This window comes from Python bivittatus, unplaced genomic scaffold (genome assembly GCF_059951505.1).
Source record: "Python bivittatus isolate LINGU-HERP-01145 unplaced genomic scaffold, Pbiv_v1 ctg000080_np1212, whole genome shotgun sequence".
Lineage (NCBI taxonomy): Eukaryota > Metazoa > Chordata > Lepidosauria > Squamata > Pythonidae > Python > Python bivittatus.
In genome coordinates this window covers 62,986,462-63,000,768 of record NW_028277035.1, presented here as the reverse complement: position 1 = coordinate 63,000,768, position 14,307 = coordinate 62,986,462, and the positions used below count along the sequence as shown (strand labels likewise).

At 40.1% G+C, this 14,307-nt stretch overlaps 1 protein-coding gene across 3 annotated transcripts in view; it reads right to left on the bottom strand.

Annotated features, from left to right (window-relative positions):
• CHCHD6 (coiled-coil-helix-coiled-coil-helix domain containing 6) overlaps nt 1-14,307 on the bottom strand; it is a 259,437-nt gene that overhangs the window by 106,529 nt on the left and 138,601 nt on the right. For all 3 annotated transcript variants that reach the window (XR_015794906.1, XM_088134260.1, XM_088134261.1), the window contains exon 6: nt 9,187-9,257. Coding sequence is in view for 2 of the 3 variants with exons in the window: in XM_088134260.1 (XP_087990386.1) it covers nt 9,187-9,257 (71 nt within the window). In the remaining variant the exon portion in view is untranslated. The remainder of the gene's footprint in view (nt 1-9,186; nt 9,258-14,307) is intronic.

Genomic DNA, 14,307 nt, shown 5'->3' with positions numbered 1-14,307 from the left:
TCTTGCTTTCTACCTGGGTTTTCCAGATAGGTGCAGCTAGCGCAGACAAGACACACAGCCCTGAACAACAGCCGGAAAATAATTAGGGACACACAGAAATCATTTCCAACCGAATACTGAGGCACATCAGGTTCTTTGGAATACACGTAGACCCAGTGAATTTAAAGTACAGTAATACCTCGGTTCATGAACGCTTCTGTTCACGAACAATTCGGTTCACGAACAGCACCGTTCGCAAAATTTTGCTTCCATTTACGAACTCCGCATCGGGTGATGAACATGACCCGCGGCCATTTTCCCTGCTGTGACACGTAGTCGTGGCTTCCTGTAGGCGAGATCGCGGTCGCAGACAGGCACTGGCTGTGAAGCTTTTTGGTGTGCTTTTTAGCATGGCTCCAAAGAAAGTGCAGAGCAAACATGGTGGTAAAAAGAAAGTGCAGAGCAAGAATGGTAAGAATAAGGTTTTGAAGAAAATAACCATTGAATTGAAGAAGGAAATTGTAGAAAAGCATGAGCGTGGTATTCGTATGACTGATCTGGCCTCGGAGTACAAGATGGGGAAGTTGACAATCTCAACTATTTTGAAGAATAAAGATGCCATCAAAGGAGCTGATGTGGCAAAAGGAGTAACGATGTTAACCAAGCAGAGGACACAAATGCTGGAAGAGGTGGAAAAACTTCTGTTAGTGTGGTTGAATGAGAAACAGCCGGCAGGCGATAGCGTTAGTGAAGCTATGATCTGTGAAAAAGCCAGGAAATTGCACAGTGATTTACTGCAAAAGAAACCCTCTACAAGCGCAACAAGTGAAGAATTTAAAGCCAGCAGAGGCTGGTTTGGTGAATTCCACAAGAGAGGTGGCATCCACAGTGTGACAAGACATGGTGAGGCTTCCAGTTCTGACAAGACTGCTGCAGAAACCTACAAGAAAGAATTTGCAGAATTCATGAAGGTGGAAGGATACGTCGTTCAACAAGTGTTCAACTGCAATGAAACAGGGCTCTTCTGGAAGAAGATGCCAAACAGAACCTATATCACGCAGGAGGAAAAGGCACTGCCGGGGCACAAGCCCATGAAGGACAGATTGACCCTTTTGCTGTGTGCGAACGCAAGCGCCGAGCTGAAGATTAAGCCACTACTGGTCTTTCATTTCCAGAGGGTTATGCAGCGCAGGAAAAAACAAGTGACAATGGACAGATTTTTCGCCAAAACTCAGCCTGCAGCTAAGACACAAAGAAGAGAGGAAACCCCTGAAGGAGATCTCACCGATGCCCTTTTGGAGGGGGACTCTCCCTCCAAACAATAACCACCTCCCCACCCGCCTTCCTGTCCTCCACGCCAGAAGTCACCTCAAGCAAGGTTAGTGTTCTCTCTCTTCATACTGTACTGTACTTTGTTTCATATTTTTGTGGTTTAAAAAAAATATATATATGGTTCAGAACGGATTAACCATATTTACATTGAACCTTATGGGAAAATTTGATTCGGTTGGCGACCAAAATCGGTTGGCAACCACATTCGTAGGGGTCAGAATGGATTAACCATATTTACATTGAACCTTATGGGAAAATTTGATTTGGTTCACGACCAGAGTCGTGGAACGAATTAAGTTCATGAACTGAGGTACCACTGTAACACTGACAGAGGAATGGAAGCTGCCAAGTCTGGATCCAAAGACAACTCAAGGAGTGTGCGGGCTTCCGGATCCCTTTGTACCCCCCAATGTTTTTGCTTTGTTTATCAGCTGGACTCGGGGGGGGGGTTCCACATGCTCATGCCCAATTTCCTTTGACTGGCTCAGGTGACATTTTTTTCCTTTGTTTCTTTAATGACTTGTTTCCTTCTTATCTACTTCCCCAAAGGGATCTTTTAGGCAAGATCCCTTGCTTTTTGTCCTTTCTGCTTACGTGCCTGCTTCATCTTTAGCTATGGCATCTTCAACCTAGTCTCACACCACTCTCACTACATTCAATTCACTTTTATGTTGAGTTGACATACCCACTTCTTGCTTCTATATATGAAAGTGGGCAAAAGCTTGCTTATACAAATTCATTTTCACTTTTGACAAACATTCATTACTTGCAGCAGACCACATACTGCCCACTAACTTTCCACCAGCATATGCACACCTTCACACTTTCTCCATTCAATTTTTGCAGTTTCTTCTTTAAAAGTATAGGACTGTGATGCTGTATTTAATGTTGTACCCTCTATTATTGATTGATTGATTGATTGATTGTTAAACTTGTATGCCACCCATCTCCCCCAACGGGTGACTCTGGGCGGCTCACAATAACAAAAAAGGAGAAAAAAAAACACCAATCCCTCCAACAATGGCTAAAATCCATAAATAATTAAAAATAGAAACATACATTAAAAATCCTTTAAAAACCCTATAATTTTTTAGCCTTAAATTTATTAATATTAAAGTATATTAGAGTTATACTTTCCTCCCATGAGCCAAGAAGTGAATAATGTGAACACTGAAAGTATTTGAGAAATAATAAATTGCATCCCACCCCAAGTGTCTTTTAAATCCTACTGATTCAATCTCAGAAGAAAGAAAGAAAGAAAGAAAGAAAGAAAGAAAGAAAGAAAGAAAGAAAGAAAGAAAGACCCATTAACCCTTTATCTAAATCACACATAGAAGTCAAAATACTCTCTGCTAAATTTAGATTGCCAACATTACCAAATTTGACCTTATTACTAAAATAGCACCTTGGCCAATGCATTTCAGAAACAGTATTGCTGAAATCTTTTCTACAACTCTGCAGGACAGATTGATATTTCAGTCCCTACACTGCATATAAAAAGATAACTCAAAAGACTATGATTTGCTTAAGGAGTTCAAAAGCACTGTTTACATTTTAGGGACTTCCAAGTTCATCATTAAAATTCTCAGTCAGCACCACAGCTTAAATGAGAACTGCCCTCTCCAGATTAGGTTTCCTCAAGTGAAAATGTCACATGTTCTTAAAACTCCTTTGAGATTCTGTTATACAATGTAGTATAATAAGTCCTCTCAGGAAGACAGATCAATGGGATGCATTCAGAAAATAAAATGATGGTATAGTTTAAAAATAGGTAATAAGAAATTCCTAGCTGACCTGGCTAATCCTGGAAAAAACTAAGTAGGGTCAGACCCAGTTAGAACCTAGATGGAAGACCATTTGGGAAAAAAACAGGATTGTAGGCTAGACTAGGAAATTGAAAAATCATCACAGACAAAGGCAATGGCAAACCACTCCCAAATTGTTGCCAAGTAAGCTACCATGATGGGTTGATAAAATCACCAGAAATCAAGCTTGACTCAGAGACTTTACCGAATGAAAATCAAGAAAAACACATGCTTTGCATGTAGAAACTCCCAGGCCGAACACTATTCAAATATGAATTACATAAAACTTGGGTTTTTCATTGGCATGTTCAATTCTCTGCCACAAACCTCCCATTCTTTGGAATATATTTCCTAGTATAACATTCAAAGGTCAATAATCAGGAAGTCATTAGCAACCATATTAACTATTGAGAAATATTTTAAGTGTTGCTTGTCCCAATCTAGCAGTAAGATGTACAGGGATCACATGAAACCCCAAAAGTAATGCACTGAAGGCTTTCATAAAAAAAAGTCTTGGCAAAATGAAGAGCAGTAAATAAAAGGCACAGCCTCTGATCTTAATCGCTTCCTGAAGGAAATCCTAAAGAACCTCCATATTTCTAATTATTGTTTTTTTGGCAACTAGAAACATAATTTCTGGAAACATACTTGGCTTCGATATCATCTTCCTGTGTTCCAAGATTAAAGACAACTGGAGAAAAGGTTGTCACAACTTAATTACTGCTTTCCAACTTCTGAAATATTTATTCTAACAGGAACTTATTTTTAAGAGCACATATTCTAAAAATGTATGCAATGTGTCAGCAACTTTGGTTATACATATGAGGATTGTTTGTTTTTCAACAGCAAGATGTTCAGTCCTAATACTCTAGGAAATCCAAATACCCCAACGTGATACTTCAGTAAGACAGGCAAATTAAATAAAGAGTTATCTACATTGTTCTTGTGGATGAGAACTGATAGCCTCTTATTTGGATATCTGTTTTGGAACAGGTAAAACAACCAAATCTTAGAAGTCATAGAATTGGGTCTAACCGCTATGGAAGGGCTGCTGCTTTGTCTCCCTCACATTAGAAGCAGCAGCTGGTAGCTGGAGGAGGTGGCGCTCTGCTGGAGCTCCATCTATGTTCAGTAAACAGTGACTATCTTTAATGCCAGTTCTTGTACACTTTCCTGGGAGGAAACCATGAAAAGTCTTTCAACTCATATTTTGGCTAGAGAGGCATCTCCCTAAACAGGATACCTTTCAAGATTCAAACTTCCTTAAACTGATTTCAATAGTTACCAGCATCAAACATATATAGATACAGCTTTGTTTTCCATGCATAGTTTTAAAGTAGTTATATCATGATGACATTGTGCAAAATAATATTTAAATAGTTCCTTAGCTTCTGGAACTTTGGATATTTTTATTTGCTTTTTACCCTACTAGAATGAACATTCTGCTATTCTCCTGCTGATACAACAAGTTTTGTGCTCAGAGCAAATACTAAAGTAATTCTGAACCAAACCTTTACATTATTCCAGCCTCTTTGATGGGCATTCTGATTCCCACTTCGTTCTTTCTTCCTATAAGGTGCTTCCTGATAGTTTGCAATGGCTGTGAAGCTATAGAAGACAGAATTTAAAGCACCAAATGTGCAAGTAATCACCAGGGCTGTGCAAAGCAATTGAATGAAATGCTTTGCAAAGTGCATTAGAACAAACATATCTTTGAAACATTAAAGCTGTTATGTTGTTTGCAAGGCTTGAATATATGCTACTAAGGCTATCCCCAGTTGTCTGTTGTAAAGGACAGTGCTGTTTTAATGATTCAGAAAGAAGTTCCTTGCTCAAACAAATGGATTTTATAAACACCACAATACTTTTGCAGAGTCCTGGTAGGAAATTTACTGTAAGAAAATTCAAAATGCATCCCTGTGAAGAAGCCTATCTGAACACATGATTGGAGCTGCAATACAGGCTTTACTGTAACTGCTGCAACTTGGTTGCTGGGATACCTGTATCTTGTCACATTCATATTTACAAAATAAAGCTCTGAGTCTGGGATGTCCTCTTCAAGAAGAAAGGATGGAATCCAGTTTGGAGGAATTTTAGACTAGCAATCTCTCACTCCCTGAATGAGGTGAAAATTCCAGAGTCAGTCATTGCTGTTTGTTGTTGAAGTCTATTAGAATTGAAGTATCTTCATGCACAATTTGGAAAGAGACAATCGGCTATCTTTTTCTGTGGAATATTTTGTTGTGATTATTACTGGTAGAAATCACAGCATAAGCATATTCATCTCTGCTGGTGATGAACACACTATCGGCATAGAAGGTTTTGAGATATAACAGATGCTTGGCCTAGTTGCATAATTCCTGTTGGGCTAGAAAGATAGGCCATTTCCCTAGCATTATATCATCTCCATAACCATCACTAAAATGATACAAAACCTGTCTTCATTATTGTTAGTTTGGTACAATGTGGGTTGAATGACTTTAGAAGACACTGTAACACCCATGGAAAAATGGTCACAGAAAACAAAAGAAGCCACACAAGCCTTTCTCCTGTCTGCAAGGGAGAAAAGAAGAATAGCTGAAAGCGCCCCTAGTTGCTGCTGCCTGTTGCAAATTTCTGCATCTGTATTAATTATGCAAAGGGCCCATACTCACTGAATGCATTCTTGATGTAACTATGAATAAAACCAAATGCTATAGATTTTCATTGGCAAATGTGGTTTCGGAGATATGGAAAATTTCAGGCTTTGTATTCTTGTCTTCATGCTTGGTGATTATTGGTGACCATTATCTCTTGGTGGTGTAATATTGTTTCTCATATCTTGGGAATATGTTTTAGAAAGGGCAGCTGATATCCCAAACTCCAAACTTACTGTAAAGTGGATTAGTATGATCTGGACTGCATAACTGTTCCTGGATTATTAGGAATAAAGGAGATGATACCTGAAAGGATGTCAAATGAAAGAAGGTCAGACCTTTTCTCTCTTGTTCCAGAGTGCAAGATGTGGAACAATAGATTTAAGTTATAGGAAGACAGATTTCAACTGAATGTTAGAAAGAACTTCCTAAGAGTAAGAGTAATTTGACAGTGGTATCAATTACATCTATCTGGAATCCTTTAATTTGGATTCATGTGCAAAGTATTGGACTTGATGGCCTAAGTGGCCTCTCCCAGTTCTATGATTCTATTCAATGAATCATCAAGAAGTTAGAAATGTGTTATTTATATTTTTCATGCCTTTCTAGTCAAGCATTCAAGGTAGCTAACAATCATTAAAATATTGAAGTTCATGTTTAAAAATTACATTTAGTAATAAAAGCAGTCAACAATTAAAATCCTGACAAAAGACAGGTATCTTTATGGATTTTCTAAATACAGAGGTGGAAGAACTGACTGACTCAAGTACATTACAAAGCCTAAGAATGATGCAGAAAGCCATAATTTGTGTTCCAGATGAATGAGCCTCTGACAGCTCACAAGGGCCTCTTCTGCAGAACTTACTGGCCCTACATCTTCCTATCAGGAGAGACAATCCATCTGATAATCAGGCCCAAAGTTATTTAGAGTTTTAAATTACGTCCAGAAAGGAACTGGCAACCAGAGCAGATCTCTGTATTTTGCACTGGTTAGCAGCCTAGCTAGTGAATTTTGCTCCAACTGTAACATTTCAAGGCTAGCCCCACATAGAGCATCTTGTAATAGTAAAGACAGGATGTACGCATGCTACTTAAGCAACCATATAATGCTTAAGTTTTACATATTTAGGGAGCTATTATTTGGTTTATAATAGAAAGATAGATGGCAATGATTTAGGTTTCTTGGAGCTCATATCAAACTCATCTACCCCCTCCCCCAGATGAAAGGCTATCTAAAAGATACTACATATCACAGGGTCCTCCAAAATCTTAACTATGGTCAAAACAAAACAAAACAAATCTGCCTAAGTTCAATCACATTTTTCTCCCACAATGCAACTACAAAACCCTTTTTCTCATTTGTCAAACCTGTCTTCTACTTGAGTGAGCAGTTCCAATTGGTTATTGAAGGGGAAGAGCATTTAAGCCCTTGGCTGCTCCAATGCTGGGTGTCACCGGAATTGGTCCTCTTCCCCATGTTATCTATATGAAAGCACTGGAAGAGGTGATCTGTCAGTTATGGATGATGTGAGTCAGCCCCATCAAGTAGATCAGACCAAGAAATCAACTCCATAGGAAGACTGAAACTACTTTTATTAAAAGTGGCTATAATGACAGAATCTTATAAGAGTTTGATTATGTTGTATACCTCCTCCCCCTTCTTACACTGTGAATTAGGGAAGTTTCTTTCTGAGGCTCTTCTACATATTTTCTGCCTGTCATCACTTTAGTAACGTATCTTGCATCTCTCTGTCAAGGTCATCTTCCTTACTGTCTACAACATGTCACCAATATGCTGTACATCACCACTTAGGGCCGAGCTGGAGATGCTGTGGATCTCTTGAACTGGTGTCTACAGATGTGTTATGGAATAGATTGGGAGAAATAAGCTCAGGTTAAACCCTAGCAAGACAGAGTTGCCATCTGTTTGTAAAAATCAGTGTTATCTAATAACATCAGCCTCAATAGTTGCTCTCAATAGGGCTGCAGTTTCCTGAAAGAGCTGGTCTGTGACCTGGGGATCCTCCTGCTGGAACTAGTACATTAGTTATAGCCCTACCTGGACTGAGATGACTTTGCAACTGACCACCACATAAAAGGTGTTCTATGTGGAGCTGCCTTTGAAGACAACTCAGAAGCTGCAACTAGTGCAAATTGTGATGCTCAGATTGCACTGACAGGTAAGCTTCTGGACTCCATTCAAAATGCTGGTTATGTATGAAGCCTTATATGGTGTGGCACTGGGATATATCAAGGATCATCCTCCCAGGTATAGTTCTACCTGTGTAGTCTGATCATCTAGAGAGGGCTTGCTAAAGATCCCATACCAAGGTGAATTCAAAGGAACCAGGACCAGAAAGCATGTCTTTTCAATAGTAGCCTCGCATTGTATGGAACAGATTGCCCCTGGAAATGTGATTTAGACTACTAAACCAGAGAACTCTTTTGGCCGATTCTGACTGCAGAATCACCAAATAGCACAGATAAACAGATTTAGTCCTTGACCATATAGAGCCATCTAGGCTACAGATCTCAGATGTGTGGTCTGTGGGCCACTACCTGAAGTCTCAGAGCTATTGCATGCAGCTTTAAGCCATTGTCTGCAACCTATAATACTTAGGAAAGAGTAAGTTCTGTGGGGCACGCATCTCTCAATTTCCAGGGACAGTCCACAAGAAGGCAGCACTGTTTCCTGCTCATTTCAGTCAGCGTACAACTCAGAGTAGAGCAAAGTAGATTGATGGAGACAAGGAGAGAGTGAAAGGAAAGATACCAGTTTTCTGACAAACCAGAACATAAAAAGTATACACTCACATACACAGCAGTAGAGTGACCACATAGCTTGCATAGCTCATCAGTTAGGGTCAGGGCTGGGGCCTGCTCTTCCCTACTTGCCTGCTTCTCCTGCCCCCAGTCTGCAGCCTGGAAATGTAGCTTCTTCTCACTCTAAAGCCATAACAAGGAGAGGCGGAGGTGATGAGGGAAGCAAGCAAGTGGAAAAGAGCAGCCTGTGGCTGTGGCTGTGATGACCTTTCTCCTTTGCCCTCTTAGGGTGTCGTAGGCAAAGGGAAGGCCCCACATAAGGGGTTCTGCAGGATCCACAAGCCTAGGGCAGGGTGATGACCTGGGATCAATCTGATAGGAGTAGGGTGGAAGATACATTTGCCTTGAGTTTCAGAGCTACTTCCTTATCATTGGGTTTCTGGGATTTCTCCTACAGAATCAATGGCTTCACTGCTCCTAGAGACTTTTGTATGAACGTATCAAGATTTCAGCGTTGTGGCCCTCATGATGACTGTATCTGATCCCCTATCTAGGCTTACATCAAACTTTGGAGAAAATCTTTTAGGTGACCTACATCTCACTGACACTTTGTGGAAACCATTATATTTATATGTATTAAAGATACAGCAAAGAATAAGATTTTTTTTTACCTGATTTGATCTTCTGCATTGGTGACTGCCTCATTGTATTGATCCAAAGTCAACTTGTAGATTTCAGAATTCTGAAAATGATCAGAAGTAGCATTCAGCATAAAGGAAAAAATCATCTCAAACTGCCCAATCTTACAGAACAAGCCTTAAAATGTTAATGAGAATTGAACTGTTATATAGGCAATCAGTATATATTAAGGCAACCATCTCCCAGTATTTCCAATGATTGCATGTGATAGCTGGGACTCTTTGAAGTTGTAGCCCAAACCAACCTGGAAGATACGAGGTCGAAGAAATTTGCAAGAAAGCATCAGAGATATAAAATCTTGGGAAAACTAAAGATTCCCTAATGATTTTCATTACTGCCAACACAGCCATACTTTTTATACTGAGGACAAGGAGAAAATTAGCAATCTACCCCTTAACCAAAATAAACCCACTCAATACTTGGGCAATGAGAAGAATGAATTAGGGCTGTGCAAATCCATCATACCCCTTCATGGATCACTGCCTTGTCGTGGCGAAGGGGCTTGCGTAACTCAGTGAAGCCATGACGTGCAGGGCCACCCAAGACGGACAGGTCATGACAGAGAGTTCTGACAAAATGTGGTCCACTGGAGAAGGAAATGGCAACCCACTCCAGTATCCTTGCCAAGAAAACCCCATGGACAATGTTAAAAGGCTAAAAGATATGACGCCAGAAGATGAGCCCCTCAGGTCAGAAGGTGTCCAATATGCTACTGGGGAAGAGCGGAGGGCAATTCCAAGTAGCTCCAAAAAGAGTAAAGCGGCTGGGCCAAAGCCAAAAGGACGTTCAGCTGTGGATGTATCTGGAAGCGAAAAGAAGGTCCAATGCTGTAAAGAACAATATTGTATAGGTACCTGGAATGTAAGATCTATGAACCAAGGCAAGCTGGATGTGGTCAAACATGAGATGACAAGATTGAATGTCGACATCTTGGGAATCAGTGAACTGAAATGGACGGGAATGGGTGAATTTAATTTGGGTGACCATTATATCTACTACTGTGGGCAAGAAACCCTTAGAAGAAGTGGAGTTGCACTCATAGTTAATAAGAGAGTGGGAAAGGCAGTAATGGGGTACAACCTCAAAAACGACAGAATGATCTCAGTGCGTATCCAAGGCAAACCATTCAATATCACAGTCATCCAAGTCTATGCCCCAACCACTGATGCTGAAGAAGCTGAGGTTGACCGCTTCTATGAAGACCTACAACACCTTCTAGAACTAGCACCAAAAAAAGATGTCCTTTTCATCATAGGGATTGGAATGCTAAAGGAGGAAGTCAAGGAGTAATCGGAATAACAGGCAAGTTTGGCCTTGGAGTACAAAATGAAGCAGGGCAAAGGCTAATAGAGTTCTGTCAAGAGAACAAGCTAGTCATAGCAAACACTCTTTTCCAACAACACAAGAGACGACTCTACACATGGACATCACCAGATGGTCAATACCGAAACCAGATTGATTATATACTTTGCAGCCAAAGATGGAGAAGCTCTATACAGACAGCAAAAACAAGACCAGGAGCTGACTGTGGCTCAGATCATGAGCTTCTTACTGCAAAATTTAGGCTTAAATTGAAGAATTTAGGGAAAACCACTAGACCACTCAGGTATGACTTAGATCATATTCCTTGTGAGTACACAGTGAAAGTGATGAATAGATTTAGGGGATTAGATTTGGTAGACAGAGTGCCTGAAGAACTATGGACGGAGGTCTGTAACATTGTACAGGAGGCAGCAACTAAAACCATCCCAAAGAAAAAGAAATGCAAGAAAGCAAAATGGCTGTCTGATGAGGCTTTACAAATAGCTGTGGAAAGAAGGAATGCGAAAAGCAAGGGTGGAAGGGAAAGATATAAGCAACTGAATGCAGATTTCCAGAGAATAGCAAGGAGAGATAAGAAGGCCTTCTTAAATGAACAATGCAAAGAAATCAAGGAAAACAATAGAATGGGGAAGACTAGAGATCTCTACAAGAAAATTGGAGATATGAAAGGAACGTTTAGTGCAAAGATGGGCATGATAAAGGACAAAAAAGGCAGGGACCTAACAGAAGCAGAAGAGATTAAGAAGAGGTGGCAAGAATACACAGAAGAACTATACAAGAAAGATCTTAATGTCCCTGATGTCCATGCTGGTGTGATCACTGACCTTGAGCCAGACATCCTAGAGAGTGAAGTCAAGTGGGCCTTAGGAAGCATTGCTAACAACAAAGCTAGTGGAGATGACAGTATTCCAGCTGAGTTATTTAAAATACTAAAAGATGATGGTGTTAAAGTGCTGCACTCAATATGCCAGCAAGTGTGGAAAACGCAACAGTGGCCACGGGATTGGAAAAGGTCAGTTTACGTTCCAATTCCAAAGAAGGGCAATGCCAAAGAATGCTCAAACTATCGCACAATTGCACTCATTTCACATGCTAGCAAGGTTATGCTCAAAATCCTACAAGCTAGGCTTCAACAATACATGAACCGAGAACTACCGGATGTACAAGCTGGGTTTCGAAGAGGCAGAGGAACTAGAGATCAAATCGCCAACATTCGCTGGATCATGGAGAAAGCACGAGAGTTCCAGAAAAATATCTACTTCTGCTTCACTGACTATGCAAAAGCCTTTGATTGTGTGGATCACAACAAACTGTGGCAAATTCTTAAAGAGATGAGAGTACCAGACCACCTTACCTGTCTCCTGAGAAATCTGTATGCGGGCCAAGAAGCAACAGTTAGAACCGGTCATGGAACAACCGATTGGTTCAAAATAGGGAAAGGTGTACGACAAGGCTGTATACTGTTACCCTGCTTATTTAACCTATATGCAGAGTACATCATGAGAAATGCCAGGCTGGAAGAATCACAAGCCGGAATTAAGATTGCAGGGAGAATCATCAACAACCTCAGATATGCAGATGATACCACCCTAATGGCAGAAAGTGAAGAAGAACTAAAGAGCCTTTTGATGAGGGTGAAAGAGGAGAGTGCGAAAGCTGGCTTGAAACTCAACATTAAAAAAACTAAGATCATGGCATCTGAACCCATCAATTCCTGGCAAATAGAAGGGGTAGAAATGGAAGCAGTAACAGACTTCATTTATTTGGGCTTCAAGATCACTGCAGACGGAGACTGCAGCCATGAAATTAAAAGACGCTTGCTCCTTGGGAGGAAAGCTATGGCAAGCCTAGATAGCATATTAAAAAGCAGAGACGTCACCTTGCCGACAAAGATCCGCATAGTCAAAGCTATGGTTTTTCCAGTAGTAATGTATGGCTGTGAGAGCTGGGCCATAAAGAAGGCTGAGCGCCGAAGAATTGATGCCTTTGAACTATGGTGCTGGAGAAGACGCTTGAGAGTCCCCTGGACTGCTAGGAGGTCAAACCAGTCAATCTTAAAGGAAATCAACCCTGATTGCTCATTGGAAGGATCGATAATGAAGCTCAAGCTCAGATACTTTGGTCACCTAATGCGAAGAGAGATCTCCTTGGAGAAGACCCTGATGCTGGGAAAGATTGAAGGCAAAAGGAGAAGAGGACGGCAGAGGATGAGATGGTTAGATAGCATCACTGAAGCAATGAGCATGAAACTGAGCAAACTCAGGGAGGCAGTGAAGGACAGGAAGGCCTGGCGCAATATGGTTCATGGGGTCACGAAGAGTCAAACACGACTTAACGACTAAACAACAACAAATCCATCATTCTTGGGGGGAAATGCAAAACTAAGTGGCTGAGTATGCACTCACACACATTTAAACAGTCAACAGATTTTGAAGCAGCCGCACAACCCTGAAAAAAAATCTGTCTGCTTTAATGTCTCAGAAAGAGGTGATTTGTATAAATCTGTTGCGAAACACATCTTTTGAAGGATTGAACTGTCCTGCCTTCCTAAGGCTTGTGCTTCAAATTTGGGAGACTAGCAGTATGGTAAGTGCAATACAACTAGTCAGTTTATAGTTAATGTCAAAGAGCACAGTCAGTAAATCAAAAGCAATAACAACAGCAATTCTTGCAAGTGATTCTTTAATGATATACAATATTTTATTCCAATTAATTTGCAGTCACAGCAACTTTACAAGCATGGTAAAGTCAATTCTTAAAGCCACACAAGAGATTCTGCTTAAATCAGAAGGAAACAGCACTTTTCCAGCCTTTCTATAAAGTTATAAGTTGACAAAGAGCACACAAGATATTCCAATCACTGGCTGATAAAGTAACTGATGGTTAAACCTAAAGTGAATCAGGAATGAGAATGACATTTAAATATATGTTACTGAATGCTTTATACCTCTGTGATCCCTATTGCTAAATGGGCTAAAAATAGTCACTTTTGGACATTTCCACTTACATCTATATCTATCTATCTATCTATCTATCTGTCTGTCTGTCTGTCTGTCTGTCTGTCTGTCCGTCCGTCCATCCTATACAACAGAAAGAAATGAAATGCAGAGAAATCTTTGCAACTTGTTGCTTAGGTCTGACAAGATAAAATAGGTAAATACAAACCTAAATAATCATTCAAGGGAAAAGAGAATAAAACAAGAATACAGACAAGAAATGCAATGCCATTCCTTCTTTCAATTTCCCACCCATTTCAGATTATATGAACATTATCTCAAATTACAGTTTCCCTCCTTCAAACTCTCTTCACTGTAGCTGAGCAAAGTTTCCTTCTTCAGTGTAAACTTACTCTCTTTCCACAGTGCTTGGAAAAACAGAAGTTGAATGCAAAACATTTACTTTTTTGTCTACCTACAGCCCCTTATCAGAAACATTTGCATTTTTGTGCATTTTTCTATTCTTTTTACAGAATTTATCAACAAACAGGCTTATGATATTCCTTTCATGTTTGCTACATGGAAATTTTATTGTATCTTTATACATTGTAGAAAGAAATCACAGCAGGTAATTGTTTTCATAGATTTTACTAAAAAAACAAAAATCTCTCAGGAGTTGGCAAATCACAGATGAGCCCTCACCTCAAAATGGATTTTGGCAGCAAGCTGTTGAGGGACTTAATCTGCTTTTTGTTGCATAATGGCAACTTTTATATTGCTTTGGAGACTTCATACACACACATAGACATACACTCATGTCAACAATGTGTAGTT